Source organism: Tiliqua scincoides, chromosome 2 (assembly GCF_035046505.1).
Source record: "Tiliqua scincoides isolate rTilSci1 chromosome 2, rTilSci1.hap2, whole genome shotgun sequence".
Lineage (NCBI taxonomy): Eukaryota > Metazoa > Chordata > Lepidosauria > Squamata > Scincidae > Tiliqua > Tiliqua scincoides.
Window position 1 is genome coordinate 214,855,937 of NC_089822.1, and position 15,169 is coordinate 214,871,105.

Here is a 15,169-nt window from a genome sequence, read left to right on the forward strand (position 1 = left end):
AGGGCAGAGGCACCAGCTGAGAGTCCAGTGCCAGCTGACACTAGGCCTTCATGCTGGCAGGAGGACCTGCTGGAGCACTTAGTGGTAAGTATCCTGCCAAGCGGTGGGAAGATGTATCTGGGTGGGAGCAGGGGGAACACTGGGAGGGGGCAAAAATGGGCAGGGGGAGGTTGGCCGGGGGGGGGGCAGTTCAGGGCTCAGAGCCTGACATGGATCTCTGTAGAACCATTGAGGCTGCCAGGATAAGGCAATCAAAGTCACCTTACCTCGCGGAGACCTTAGGCTGTGTCCCCAGCCCTTCAGGATACAGCGGCAGCTGTTTCAGCACTACTGTACCACAACCAGGGATAGGATTGGACCCTGAGTTGCACTCTTCATTAAGTAGTCTGCAGAAGCTATTGGTCTTGCTTGCGGATGCTAATATGCACCTGTGGTTTTGAGTGTTTTCTATCTCTTTGGCAGCCCTTCCTAGTTAACTATCAAGTTGGTAGTTATCAATGCCTTGCTCCAGGCCAAATTATTGCAATGATTTACTCAAGGGGTTTCCTATGAGTAGGAAACTCATAGTTTGAAAATGTTAACAGTGTAGAAACATGGTGGCCATAACAATAATCAGTACTCACTATGCTGAACAAAGCTTACCAATGTGTTCAGATCTCCACTGGTCACCAGTGGAGCATTTTCAATGCTCAGTTCAAAGTACTGTAGTTTGTTTTTTTTTTAAACTTAATTGGTCCAATACCAAAATTTCTGAAGGACTGCCTTACTCTCATATCAACCTGCCTGTATGACAAAATCTTCAGTAAAGGCCCTGCTCTGAGTATCCCTGCTTTCAAAAATTTAGTACAAGTCTTTAAGGAACAGGTTATTTTCTCTGTTGCCGCCCCAACTACTGAATATTCTCCTCAAGTATAATCTTCTAGGTAACTACTTTACACTATTTTAGGTACCAGCTAATTTTTTTTCCTCCCAAGCCTTTGGTGACATATAATGTGTATGCCCTTGCATTTATTATTGTATATGTTGCTGTTTTACTGAGCTACAGTTGTTTTGATTTATAATTTTTATTAGTAAAAGATTAATTTTATAAACTTGTTTATAAGCTGCTTTAAAGACCAAAGTTAGTTTTAAATAATATGATTTCCTATATTCCTGTGGTTCTCAAACTTCCCGGGACATTTACTCCCGGGGTAAGTCTTTGTGGGGGCAGCGAAGCAAACCAAAGGATCATGCCCCGGAGGGGGAAGGGGGGCTATTTGTAAACTAAACATATGTGATCTCAGGGTCTGGGGAGCCCTGCAGAGCGCTTGCAGGACTCCCCTTTTAAATAGTGAAAGTTGCAGCTTTTAAATAGTGAAAGCTGCAAGTACGACAAAACTGGAAATTCCACTTCCAGTTTAATAGCGCTTGCAACTTTAACTATTTAGCGATCCTGGGGATTGCTTCACTGCTTTCCCTATGCCCCCGCCCCTTAAAGGGAACAGGGCATCATTACACAAGCTGGTAGGTCATGATCCGCCAGTCTGAGTACCACTGCTATATTCTATAAGAATACAAATAGATAAATGATGAAGCTGAGTATATTTCACAAGTGTGCAGCACATGTTCAACCTTCCTACCAAAAGCGATGGAACTTAAAATGTGCTTTACCTCAGTTGTATCTTGTTCATTTTTTAATAAATGGGCACCTGGGAGCAGACTTTATATTTACTGTACCTTTACTCCCTGATTAAGAGCATCAGTTTAATGTTCTGCTTGATTCTAATCTGTGAAAACTGCCTATATGAGGAAAATTTGATTTAGTGTTCTGTGTACTACTTGGATGTGGTCAGAAACAGCAAAATACACTGCAAAAGTATTTAGAGGCTCCATGGAAATTAAGCAAATGGAATGCCTATTGTTTGATTTATGATGATGGATACTAAGCAAACTGGGATACACAAAGAGATTCAGCTTCACTGAAGAACTATTTTCAAAAAGTCAGTATCGATAACAGAGCAACAGCAGGACATGTGGAGCCTGAAATGAAAAATATCCGAAGAGACAGTGCTCCTGGATAGCTTTTAAAGCTGATAGATTTTAACCAAGATGGAAACTGAAACAAAGAAAATCTGCCTGAAAGCAATGAAGTGTGACTCCTGCTAGAGGTGATATAAACACTGAGGCGGGGAACAGAAAATGCAGGTGAGTCATACTTTTGCTTTCCATAGTTCTGCACAGTGGGCAGTCATGGAATTCAGCCATGGTAAAATCTATGAGCTGCAAAGGTCAGCTACATTCCATAGATTTTAACCTAAACAGGTTTTGTAAAAAAAAAAAATAACAACAGTTATTGAGAGTTCTACAGCAGATACAGCCCCATATCCTCCAACAGAATGAGAAGACATTAAGAAGAAGACACTCTATCCCTTCCTTTGACTTTTCAATCAGTTGGTCATCAATATGTGGTGATTTTATAAAAAATAAACTTCTAGGAAAAGGACATCAATTTCCACCAATTGTGAAAAGCAATGTCTAGAAGCAGAGCTCTAAAGGAGCTTGAAAAAATTATATTGTTTGGGCCCTAGATGCCTTAGCAGTTACATCTCTCCTTTGCTACAGTTATGGTCTCAAACATCAATCAAGTACATCCTCTTGGTTATACCATCTTTTGACAAGTTCAAAAACATGGACATTCCTAAAGGTTGCTTTTCACCAGAGGTATTCCCTCCCCATTGATATTTGCCTAAGCAAAAACTGAAAATCTTTGAAACATTCAAAGCTTGATTTTATTTTCATTTTATATGCGGAGTGGCACAAAACTTTTGGGTAAAATATAGTGGTAAAGCCCAATATTAGAACAGAAGGTTTTTGCATGCAAGCTATAAAAAACAGGAAAAAGGATCACTGGTAATATTTATTTTCTGTCTCTCAATGGATATGGCAGCATAAAAGAAGGGGAAGGGAAACAATATCCTGCTCCTTGATATTATTATTATTGTTATTAATAGTATTAAAGCCATGGAACAGTATTAAAGCTCTCTAAAGCCATGGAAGAAAATAATTATCTTTACTACTCTCTGAGATTTACAGCCCGATCCTATCCTTTCCCCCTGCTGGTGCAGTCACACCAAAAATGAGTGCATGGTATCCGGGAGGGGGGGCTGGATTGGGAGTCTTCAGAGGCAAAAGGAGATTTAAAACCCCTTACACCTCCATAAGAACAGATCTGAATAGAGAAAAGAGAAAGGGGTTGGGGAGGCTGCAGAAAAGGGAGCTAGGAATTGGTGCTTGTCATAGCCTCTGAATCTACCCTTCCCGCAGCCTCTCCATTCCCTAGTCCTCCCACTTCCTACCCAATGTGCCTCTTCCCTGCCCCATTCCACCTTAAAAGGCAATAAAAATAGCAACCACAAAGACAATTTGGATTCCCAATGATACTGCTTAACCCATTGCCACCCAGCCCACAGGTGTACACATTTGATCCCTGTTGCATAGATGCAATGTTAGGTAGAAATGGTTTTAACACTAGAAAATAAAAGTGTAATAGTATGCACACCTGAAAGAAGAATATGTCTTACATACATAGAACTTCTAGTCTTGTAGCTATATTGGTCTGCAATTTTCACTGTACTGCAACAGGGCAAAGTCTGTTTACATTCCAGAACTGATTGTTTTCCCTTGAACTATCCAAGTTAGTCCAGTGGATAAGAAGGATAGTAGAATCCTTAGTCTACTGCTGTTTTGTGGATGAAAGCCATGGCCCTTGTATTATTGAACTATTTTAATTATGGTTAATTTTTGATGGCATACAAGTGTGCTAAGTGTACCAAATGGAACACAGAACTACTATAAATCTGTGTTAATTAACTCATATTCAGCACTAGGTAATTTCAATTGTTAACCATAAATCAGCAAGATAAGAGCCTATTTATAGATAAAAGGCTACATATAATCATAATACATGATTAGCAGTCTAATAGCAGAATGCCACCTACTAGTCAAGTACTACAGATCACCAGAGACTTAATTAACCTCCTATTTTTGCTGCTTCCACAGCAAGGGGTGAGAGGAGATGAACCCCTTACAATGACAAAATACATGGCTAGTGAACCACATGTGGCTTGGCCTGCTGTGCTAGTCACGCCTGTGCTAGGCAGCTTGTGAGTTCATGAAAGATGCATGCCACCTGGTTCACTTTGTATGACATCAGAGGCCCTGCTCTGAGTGCCTCCACCAAATGAAGTACATGGCTGTTAGGAGCAGGGCATTTTCAGTAGTGGTGTCAGTTTTGTGGAATAACCTCCCTAGGGAAGCCCATCAGGACCAATCACAATATGCATTCAGTCACTAACATCTGGCTTTCCCATTAGAATGGTTCTTGCTGTTTTATGACTCTGCTTGATAGCTGCTGGTAATGGTGTATTTTTTATGGTATGTTCCTTGAGGCTAAAAACTTGGTTTAGTTGCCGCTAAAGCCTAAATTAACAAACTGCCCCCTCAGATGTCCATTTCCTCTCTAGGCACTGCAGTAGAGAACAAAGCAAGGTGTCAGTGTATTGAGGTCTGAGTACTCTTATGACATCAACAGGTAGACCAATTCCTTCTAGTAAAGTTCTACCTGAGAAACAGATCCTATTTGTTCCATGCTGGTGATTCAAAAGGTTGCCTAGAACTCAATGCACCCTCATTTTACTCAAGTTGCAGCACCATTGGCAAAGGCAAAGATTGCCATGCATAACAGGCTTGATAATGAATAATTAAGAATGTAAACATATACTCGTAATAAGGAATTATCAACACAGCTGCCTGAACATACAAATGCATAATAGCTCAGGATATGCAGAAGTAGGGCACTTTCCACATGGTTTTGGCAAAATGGCAATTACTTTTTAAGGTTTCTGCTTGTTAGACAAACACACTCTCACCTAGACACAGATCACATGACAACCTCAATAAGAACATATACAGAAACATGGTAACACCAATAGGCTAGAGCTGGATGGAACTGGAAGAGCAGCTGGCAGGAGTGTGACAAGGCGGCAGCAAGTGGAGGGAAAGAAAAGGAGCAAATAGGTAGTTAGAAAGTAAGATGGTAGGAACCACAAGAACAGACACTGCAGCAGAACAGCTAGAAAAGAAAGTAAAAACAGGCCCTGTTGGAAAGAACAATCAAGCAAGCAAGCAAACTAGGGGAAGCAGAAACAAGGACAAGTAATGAAAGGGCAGTGTCAAGAGACAGGGCATCCAGAAATTTTATTTGTCCACCCATCCAGGTATTGCCTTTCTTGTATACGCATAACAGCAGATATGCCAAAACAATGAAAGGACTACTAGAATTAACATAAAATGATGCTTACCGCAGTGCATTGTGAGAATCTGAGAATCCATCTGCTTCTGGGTCTTTCATGATCGTCCACTCAAAAGCAAGCCCTGCCAAAGTGCTGAAAGTGTTTCCTTTAAATGATTCAAGAAACTAAGTATCAAAAGTCAGACAGCAATAGATTCTTATTATAGCTAGGAAATTATTCATGCAAACTTGTTAAACGTGCATGAAAATTACAATTTGCAGGGAAAAAGACACTTAATGAAAAGGAGCTGGAAAGATTCATAACCACACATACACACAAGATGGAAAGAACAATACCCATGACAGAATTAAATTCAACAATAAAATTATACATTAAATGTGTCTGGGAAAAGAGTAGTTGGAGTCAGAGCATCACTCACTCATCAAACAGCAAGAGTTTGGTATAAAACGTTCTCTGATGTAACATCAATTAAGATGGGATTACATACAATCTAACCTAGATCCAACTCTTGTGAAGTTAAATATAAATACATTTTTCTTAAAATTAGAAAGAACAGACATGGCAACTGTGGGAAATTCAAAGCCTGATTTCAATTCAAAGGCTAAATCTTCACTAGTGTCATCTGTGCATAATAAAACCTAGGAGATAACATTTAATTATTTAATCTTTCAGAAGCACAATTTCTTTTTATTTTACACCATTTGCCAAAAGTTACAGTTTGACTATAAGACACTCCACAATCTACAGAAGTTTAATGCTCACCATATAGATGACATTTAAAAACCTGATCCTAGTACTGATGTGGGCAGTAAGTCAGTAGGGGCATAATCTTATCCCCTGGCAGCTGCAGCAGAGCAGCTGCACCATAAAGGCAGCTGGTGGTGGCAGATAACCTAAGGGTTTACAGGAGGTAAGTATAAATGTTTTTTATATGTGTCTCCTCAGACATACGCCTCCACATTTGATGGCACAGGACCATGAAGAAGAAAGGAATGGGGGGCACTGGAATGGGAGAGACAGGGTTCACCCCCTCTTGCCTCCTCCCTGCCCCTGGTTCCTCCCCCAACCCACCCATTAGTCTACAAGCTCCTTTTCCCTCCTCAGCTCCTTTCCCTCCATCAGCTTCAGCAGGCATGGTACAGTCTGGTGACGGACCTGTAATTCTGCTGCCTCTTGCAGCACTGCACGCAGAATAGTCATCACCAATGGGTTGCACGTGCAAATGGCAGGTGTTTTTACAACAGCAGAAGTCACTTTTGCTATCTTAACTCACCCTGCCCAGCAGCCCAATGCTGGATAAGATTGGCCTTCAGGTAAATATTTCCTAGCCTATAAATGAAACAAAATTTCATTTGGAAAACTTTGAGTTTTGTGAAACAAAGCTTTTACTTTGCAGTATCTGAACATGCTTTCTCAACGTTAACTGTTCATGCTAGTGAACTATTTGCATAAGCTGTGTATTTCTGCAAAAGGAGCCAATGGATATAACTGGCTCACATACTACTTACTGATCAGATACCTGTGCTGTTAAGCATATGAAATCTCAAGAGCTGCTACTGCATATACATTCATTACAAGTGATTACATCAATTTTCATGAGTTCAGTGAAAAAGGATTTAAAATTATTATTCAAGGCCAGCTCTTCATTCATGAATCGTTCTTCATTGGCACCTGGTGTCAATTCAAAGGCATCATTTTAATAACAAATGGAGTTTGCTTATCTGTAATGAAGTTTTTTTTTTTTAGCTTACTGCGAATTCAACCATGCTACCAGAACCAGGTCAATGCAAAACAATGGAAATGGCCTATAAGACTTAATTAAAATAGCCTGTATTGAGAAAACTTTATGTATACTTTGAGAAAAGTATATATAATATACTGTATAAGTAAACATTCACAAAGCACTTGTAGATAGCCCTTTATATCTCTACATTCTTGGGCTTTAACAATAGTTTCTATGTAACCCTGATACATCACATAACTGTGCTGCTAATCATATGAAATCTCAAGAGCTACTACTTCATATGCATTCATTAAAAGTGATTACACCAATTTTCTTGCTTCCCTTACTTATACAGCTGATTTATAATATACATTCAAAAATGTGATTTTTTTTCTCCCATGATCTGATAAAGCTAAGACTTGACTTATCACTTCTCTGTCTTCTAACTGTGCTTGAGCTTTTCACATTAATCCACTCTGATTAATTAAAAAAATTTTCTTGCTTTTGCATTAGGTCTTAAAGCACAGTAAATACCGCATGACATTTTAATTATGTGAATTTGGCAGTGAAACTGAAACTATTTAAAACACAGACACAATTTAACATCTGATTAGTCCTACTTAAGCACACTCAAACCTTCTCTAATATGGGCACCATAGATTGTGCACATACACCTTTGAATTTTAGGTCACTAGCTGCCCAATACAATCCCCCACAACTTACTAGTGCCTGTGGAGTCTCCTAGAGTTGCACCTCTTGCCATTTGTGGCAGCGGTCTGTTAGTGTGCAACAGTGGCCTGGCTTTCACACCTTCATAAAGACCTTGCGCTGCTGAAACACCAGGCAGCACAAGGCCCTAGCAGAACTGGGGCTTAAAACAGAGAACTCTTTAAGTGCTGTGTGCTGCCCTTTTATTCTAAATTCTATTTTAAAACACAATCTACCACAGAGGTTTTGTGCCAGTAAGTACTGTACACAAGATTTACAATCATAATTGGTTGCTTTCCTAATACATGATTTAACATTCCAAAATTAAGATAAATTCTCCCTCAATACCGTTGAAATGTAATGTAGAAACAATTCAAATAGATTTGTATTGAAGTGCAAGAAATTAAGACAGTGCTGATGCTGCAAGTCTACAGCAGATATTCTGAAGAACTTAAGTTCCTGCTGTGACCCTAGCCACAGTGCCTCCACAGTACTTGTCTTACAAGTCCAATATGTCCAAGAGGAGACAGCTTGACTCGCCTGGAAATCGAAGCAACATTCTCATTTATTTAAACTGATACCTGTATTTGCCCATTAGTTCAACTTATGAGAAGGAATCTCTGCTTTCCAACGTACACAAATATTGATGTTATTGATCAACTGTGGAAATGCTCTAACATTCTTACATCTCCTTTTTCCACCTCTCCTTACGATAGAACTTCTAAACGTAATCCTATCAGGTAATGATCTATTTTTAAATCCTATTCATAAATGTTCAGCTAAGAAAGAAAACTCAGCATGGTCAATTTTTAAATGTAAAAGCTCTGTCACACAAGGAACAATACGTAGCCACATATGTTTGAAATACAGCAAGGTCTACCTACATCACAATAGGACAGGGCTATTAGGACACAGCTTGCAGGCGAGGAAGCCCAGTCACTGCCCACTTAAGGGACAAGACAACATTGACAGTGGTGCCAGCACTCTTGCAATTGTGATGGTGCCACCTCCTTCCCTCCCCCACAAATACAAGGTCCCAAACTCTCCTGGAGAGTTTGGGAGCTTCTGCAATAATATGAGATCCTTGCATGGATAAAAGCATTATGCCCAATCAGTAATAATGCAACAGAAAGACCCTTACCTTCAGAATCTAACGCTTGAATTTTCAGCTGAAGGGGTGAATCCTCTAGATACAGTTCTTTTGTGGTGGACACAATGTGAAGATCATGAATGAGATCAGTGATAGCATCACAACGAAGTACTTGGCCAGTCACTTGATAAGAGACAAAAAATGCCAAGTTATTTCATTTTTCCAGCCCCTAAACCTCAGTACATTTTAGTGAAATATCTCACTACATTTAAGTTGGACTACAAGCTATTTTCTCACAAGTAATGGGGGTGAATGCTTTTGTTAGGCATAGAACAGTTGCAATGGATTGGACAATAGTAAAAATAAGGGCATCAATTGTATTGGCAACCTTCAGTCTCGAAAGACTATGGTATCGCGCTCTGAAAGGTGGTTCTGGCACAGCGTCTAGTGTGGCTGAAAAGGCCAATCCGGGAGTGACAATCCCTTCCACACCGGGAGCAAGTGCAGTCTGTCCCTGGTCTGTCTCCCTGGCTATGGGCCTTCCTTCTTTGCCTCTTAGCCTCAGACTGTTGGCAAAGTGTCTCTTCAAACTGGGAAAGGCCATGCTGCACAGCCTGCCTCCAAGCGGGCCGCTCAGAGGCCACGGTTTCCCACTTGTTGAGGTCCATCCCTAAGGCCTTCAGATCCCTCTTGCAGATGTCCTTGTATCGCAGCTGTGGTCTACCTGTAGGGCGCTTTCCTTGCACGAGTTCTCCATAGAGGAGATCCTTTGGGATCCGGCCATCATCCATTCTCACGACATGACCAAGCCAACGCAGGCGTCTCTGTTTCAGCAGTGAATACATGCTAGGGATTCCAGCACGTTCCAGGACTGTGTTGTTTGGAACTTTGTCCTGCCAGGTGATGCCGAGGATGCGTCGGAGGCAGCGCATGTGGAAAGCGCTCAATTTCCTCTCCTGTTGTGAGCGAAGAGTCCATGACTCGCTGCAGTACAGAAGTGTACTCAGGACGCAAGCTCTGTAGACCTGGATCTTGGTATGTTCCGTCAGCTTCTTGTTGGACCAGACTCTCTTTGTGAGTCTGGAAAGCGTGGTAGCTGCTTTACCGATGCGCTTGTTTAGCTCGGTATCGAGAGAATGAGTGTCGGAGATCGTTGAGCCAAGGTACACAAAGTCATGGACAACCTCCAGTTCATGCTCAGAGATTGTAATGCAGGGAGGTGAGTCCACATCCTGAACCATGACCTGTGTTTTCTTCAGGCTGATTGTCAGTCCAAATTCTTGGCAGGCCTTGCTAAAACGATCCATGAGCTGCTGGAGATCTTTGGCAGAGTGGGTAGTGACAGCTGCATCGTCGGCAAAGAGGAAGTCACGCAGACATTTCAGCTGGACTTTGGATTTTGCTCTCAGTCTGGAGAGGTTGAAGAGCTTTCCGTCTGATCTGGTCCGGAGATAGATGCCTTCTGTTGCAGTTCCAAAGGCCTGCTTCAGCAGGACAGCGAAGAAAATCCCAAACAAGGTTGGTGCAAGAACACAGCCCTGCTTCACTCCGCTTCGGATGTCAAAAGGGTCTGATGTGGAGCCATCGAAGACAACAGTGCCCTTCATGTCCTTGTGGAAAGATCTGATGATGCTGAGGAGCCTGGGTGGACATCCAATCTTGGGGAGAATCTTGAAGAGGCCGTCTCTGCTGACCAGGTCGAAAGCCTTTGTGAGATCTATGAAGGCTATGAAGAGTGGCTGTCGTTGTTCCCTGCATTTCTCCTGCAGTTGTCTAAGGGAGAATACCATATCAGTGGTGGACCTGTTGGCTCGGAATCCACACTGCGATTCTGGATAGACGCTCTCTGCAAGTACCTGGAGCCTCTTTAGTACAACTCGGGCAAACAGCTTTCCTACAACGCTAAGGAGAGAGATGCCGCGGTAGTTGTTGCAGTCACCCCTGTCACCTTTGTTCTTGTACAGCGTGATGATGTTTGCATCCCTCATGTCTTGAGGTACTCCACCTTCTCTCCAGCAGAGACAGAGGATTTCATGCAGCTCAGTGACGATGATCTCTTTGCAGCATTTTAGGACTTCAGCAGGGATGCTGTCTTTTCCAGGTGCCTTGCCAAAGGCAAGGGAGTCCAGGGCCACGTGAAGTTCTTCTAGGGTTGGTTCACTGTCAAGCTCTTCCAGCACAGGCAGGCACTCAATGTTGTTCAGTGCTTCTTCGGTGACTACATTTTCTCTGGAATATAGCTCAGAGCAGTGCTGCACCCAGCGTTCCATCTGCTGCGCCCGATCCATAGTTTTCAACATTTATCTGACAAAAAGGCATCCCTGTTTTTGCCCTTAGTAGCCTATGTACTGCATACTCAGTATACATGTCTTACTTAGCAGTAATTAATATCTAGAAAAGAAGCCGATGGTGCTGGTGTTCCTTCTGCATCTTTTTAGCTTGTGAACCCTTTTGGGACAGGAAACCATTTGGTTATTTGATTTTCTCTGTAAACTGCTTTCTGAACTTTTTTGTTTAAAAGGAGTACGTAAATATTCTTAATAATTCATTGTTTGGAATCAATACTCTGATTTATAAGCCCCCTCCCCCATCACTATTGTGTGTGCGAATCATCTCTATTTCATAATGAGGGAAATGAACTTTGAGCCTTTCACGAATGTTTTTGTTTATTCTTATTTCATATATTCTAGATTTCAGTTTTGACAATGAAAACCAATGCTGGGAAGGACCCTGGAATAAACTGAGGGTCCCATTCTGTTGCCGGGCAGCACCAGTCTCCTGTGCGTTGCCCTGGCAACAGCCATCACAAACATGCCATAAGGCACATCGTGGCACCCGGGAAAGGAAAGGTGCAGCGGGGAGGCCAGCACCAGTTGGCGCTGGGCCTCTGCACCAGTCTGATGACTGCAGGGAGCCATCCGCAGTAAGTTTCCCACTGAGTGATGGGGAGGCATTCTAGAGAGGAGGGAAGGCAGGGAGGCGGTGAAACGGGGCAGGGTGGCCTAGTGGTGGTTCAGGTTCAGAAGGGGGCAGGGATGGCAGCAGAGACTACTGCTGCATCCTATGTCCCCTCCTGGTCCTTGGAGCCCTACATGGGTCTCCTTGGTTCTGCACCAGCTAAATAGCTGGAGCAATCCAAATAGACCCATAGGGACTTACCTCCAACATGAGGTAAGGGAACTGATGTTCTCTTACCTCAAGACCACCAGCTGCCTCCTTGGCCCTATGAGATAAAGCGGTGGCCATTTTGGCACTGCTGTACTACAGGGTGGCAGTCTGCATAGGATTGTGCTGCGAGTCTTTTTTACTTACAAAACATCAGGACATGCTATAAAAAGTTCTGTGTTTCTTATGAATAAGTAAAATACTGGGATGCAGTTACTGCAAAGTTACTAAGAGGGGCCATAGTGCTCATGTGTATGTATTCAGTTCAGGAAAACCCAGGCTGAAGGCCCAATTCTATCCAATTTGCCAGTGCCAGTGCAGCCATGCCAAAGGAGCATGCACTGCATCCTGTGATGAGGCAGAGCCTCCTCAAGGTATGGGAACATTTGTTCCCTTACTTTGGAGCTGCACTGCAGTTGCATCGGTGCTGGAAAGTTGGATAGGACTGGGCCCTCAATCTCCAGATCTTAGACAGAGGCCATAAAAGTTCTCTGCACAAGGTCTTAAACAATTGCTGTAGACAAGACAAGATCTGACTTAGTATGACAACTCCATACTTTTATGCACAAGATACATTCCTATATACATTCCTCAATATGTATTAGCTTGCAAAACCTTATAGTTTTGATAGGTGTGTATGTAGACATATAAGGAAACAATCTCCTACTCTAAACATTTTCATATGTTAGAATTCAATCCTATGCACATTTACCTCAGAGTAAGCACCATTAGGGTGCAATCCTAATCAACTTTCTAGCACCGAGGTAAGGGCAATGCAACTCTGAGGTAAGGGAACAAACATTGCTTTAGCCTGAGAAGGCCTTCATGATTGACCCCCAAATGCAGGATGCAGCACAGGCCCCACTGGCACAGCTATACCAGTACTGGAAAGTTGGTTAGGATTGTGCCCTAAAAGTCACAGTCCAATCTAGTGCAAATTCCTCCATGTCAACACAGCAGCACAAGCGCAGCTCGCACTGCATCATGTAGGGGATTTAGCAGGTTGGAGTTCTCCCTGGGGTAAGTGCCAGTCACTGCTATGGAGCAACATGGACTTGTGTAAGTTCACTCGTTTGTGCAAGTTCGCATTGCCCCATGTTACTGAATCAGGCTTGGGAAGGGGAATAGGATGCAGCGCACCCCCTGGGCCTAATTTGCCTACCCCCACCCCAATCACCACTCTCCTCCTGCCCTTTTCCTCCTCCAAGCACTTAAATCAATCTTCCTCTACCTTTCCATCTTCATAGGATGCCTATGTTTGTAGCCACAAACAATGTCTATCAAATGGTACAAAAGCCTGAGATAGGTTCAGATGACTCTTTTCAAATAATCTCCAAATAAATCAGTCAGTGTTGGTGGTGGCTGCTAGGAAAAGTGATTGGAAAACAGATGAACAAAGTTCAAGTTTCAATTCTAATCAGTAGTTTTAGGACTCTCCCTTTTCCTTGCTTGTTTCAAATCTGACAGGCACAAATAGGAGAGCATACTCTGAGGGAGATATACCCACAAATTCTACAATACTATTGATTACAGTCATAATAAAATGGTCTAGAAATTAAAACACAAATTATTGTACTTACTAACATCTTCAGCCAAAATAATACTTGTAAGACGTGTTGGTTGTGATGACTGTGCCTGAACAACAGCCTTCTGTGAACACTGATCATTGTTGTGCACAATAGCTTCTATACTGGCAACTTCTGGTCTGGTAGAAGACCTATTAAAACAGACAAACCTATTTTAAAATGACTGGGTTCAGCCTTTTTCTTCTCACAGCACACTGACAAGGCACTAAAATTGTCAAGGCACACCATCAGTTTTTTTGACAATTGACAAGGCACACTGCAGTGACTGAAGGGGCTCGCATCCCCCAGTGGTCCTACTAACAAATGATTCTCCCCCAAGCTCACAGCACACCTACAGACCGTTTGTGGCACACCAGTGTGCCATGGCACAGTGGTTGAAAATGGCTGGCCTAGAATGTCACAAATGTGCTGTAAAGCATGTTGTGACACATGGCAAATAAGCAGTGCTGACAGGAAGGGGGTGTAATGGGGTGTGGAATGGCGGAGAGGGCAGACTGGCAGTGCTGCACATGCTGAATCCTATTCCCACTTCCTGGCCTGAAAGTCCAACACAGGACTCTTGGACTTGCGCCAGTGCAGATTCAAGTAGCCCCATTGAGCTGGCTGGGCTTTATGTCCCAAATGCCCCCTTACCCCAAGAGACCTCCCGTCTGCACTGTCCCAATACTGGACACAGGTGGGTCGAATGGCCCCACTGTACCAATGCTGGTTAGGATTGGGCTGCCTGACTCACCTGGAAGGTGTTTTTAAAACACAGTACTCAGTTTACTCTTTTTCAGTCCACTTAAAATTCTGACCTACACATCACTTTATTTTTTATTTGCAGAATGTATAGGTTCTAAAACATATCCCCCAACTGGATGCAAATACACACTTTTCCCTCCGTGTCATCATTTTAGCACTTAAATAACTCCATGTGGTCTTGTAAGCTAGGAATTTGAAGCTGACACAGATAATTCATATAATCCTGTATATACCCACATATTTAGATATATGCCCAAAGTTTCTGAGAAAGTAATTGTGTCATTCTCTGCAGTTATTACAAATATTTATGGAACTTAAGCACTGAGAAACCATCTTCTCCGGGTCTGAGAAAAATCCTTTGTTTAATATTCAGTACTTTACATATTATTCATATCAGCTAATTGTCTACCATAGATATGGAAAATATTTTAAATGAACTGAACACCTGTGGGGACATATTTATTCTCTTGCATATTTAATATAACGTAAAAGGCATTCTTTTTAGTAAAAACAGTTTCAAATAAAAAATTAACCTTGACATTTTTCAGATCCATTTTTTTTAAGCTAATACAGATGCATCCTGTATTCACTGGGGCTATGTTCCTGCTGCTACTGTGGATACCCGAAACCATGGATGGCAGTGAACCGTACTAAAATTCCTCCCTGTTACAATCATGACTCAACTCTGTTCCCTTGCAAATGCTTTTTTCTACCTTTCACTTTGGAACAGGAAGCAGAGGGCGAGAATCTAGGCTCATGGCTGTGAGAGGAATGTTAACAGGAAGTCCTTTGCTGTCCACTTCCTGTTTGCGGTCATGCAATCACCTTCTGTTGCATTCTTCTAGCACAGGGGTGCCCAAAT

At 42.3% G+C, this 15,169-nt stretch overlaps 1 protein-coding gene across 1 annotated transcript in view; it reads right to left on the reverse strand.

Annotated features, from left to right (window-relative positions):
* NUP210 (nucleoporin 210) overlaps positions 1-15,169 on the reverse strand; it is a 120,548-nt gene that overhangs the window by 94,117 nt on the left and 11,262 nt on the right. The window contains exons 2-4 of the mRNA XM_066613804.1: positions 13,558-13,694; positions 8,864-8,995; positions 5,340-5,436 (exon numbers count right to left, since the gene is read on the reverse strand). Of these exons, the coding sequence (XP_066469901.1) occupies positions 5,340-5,436; positions 8,864-8,995; positions 13,558-13,694 (366 nt within the window). The remainder of the gene's footprint in view (positions 1-5,339; positions 5,437-8,863; positions 8,996-13,557; positions 13,695-15,169) is intronic.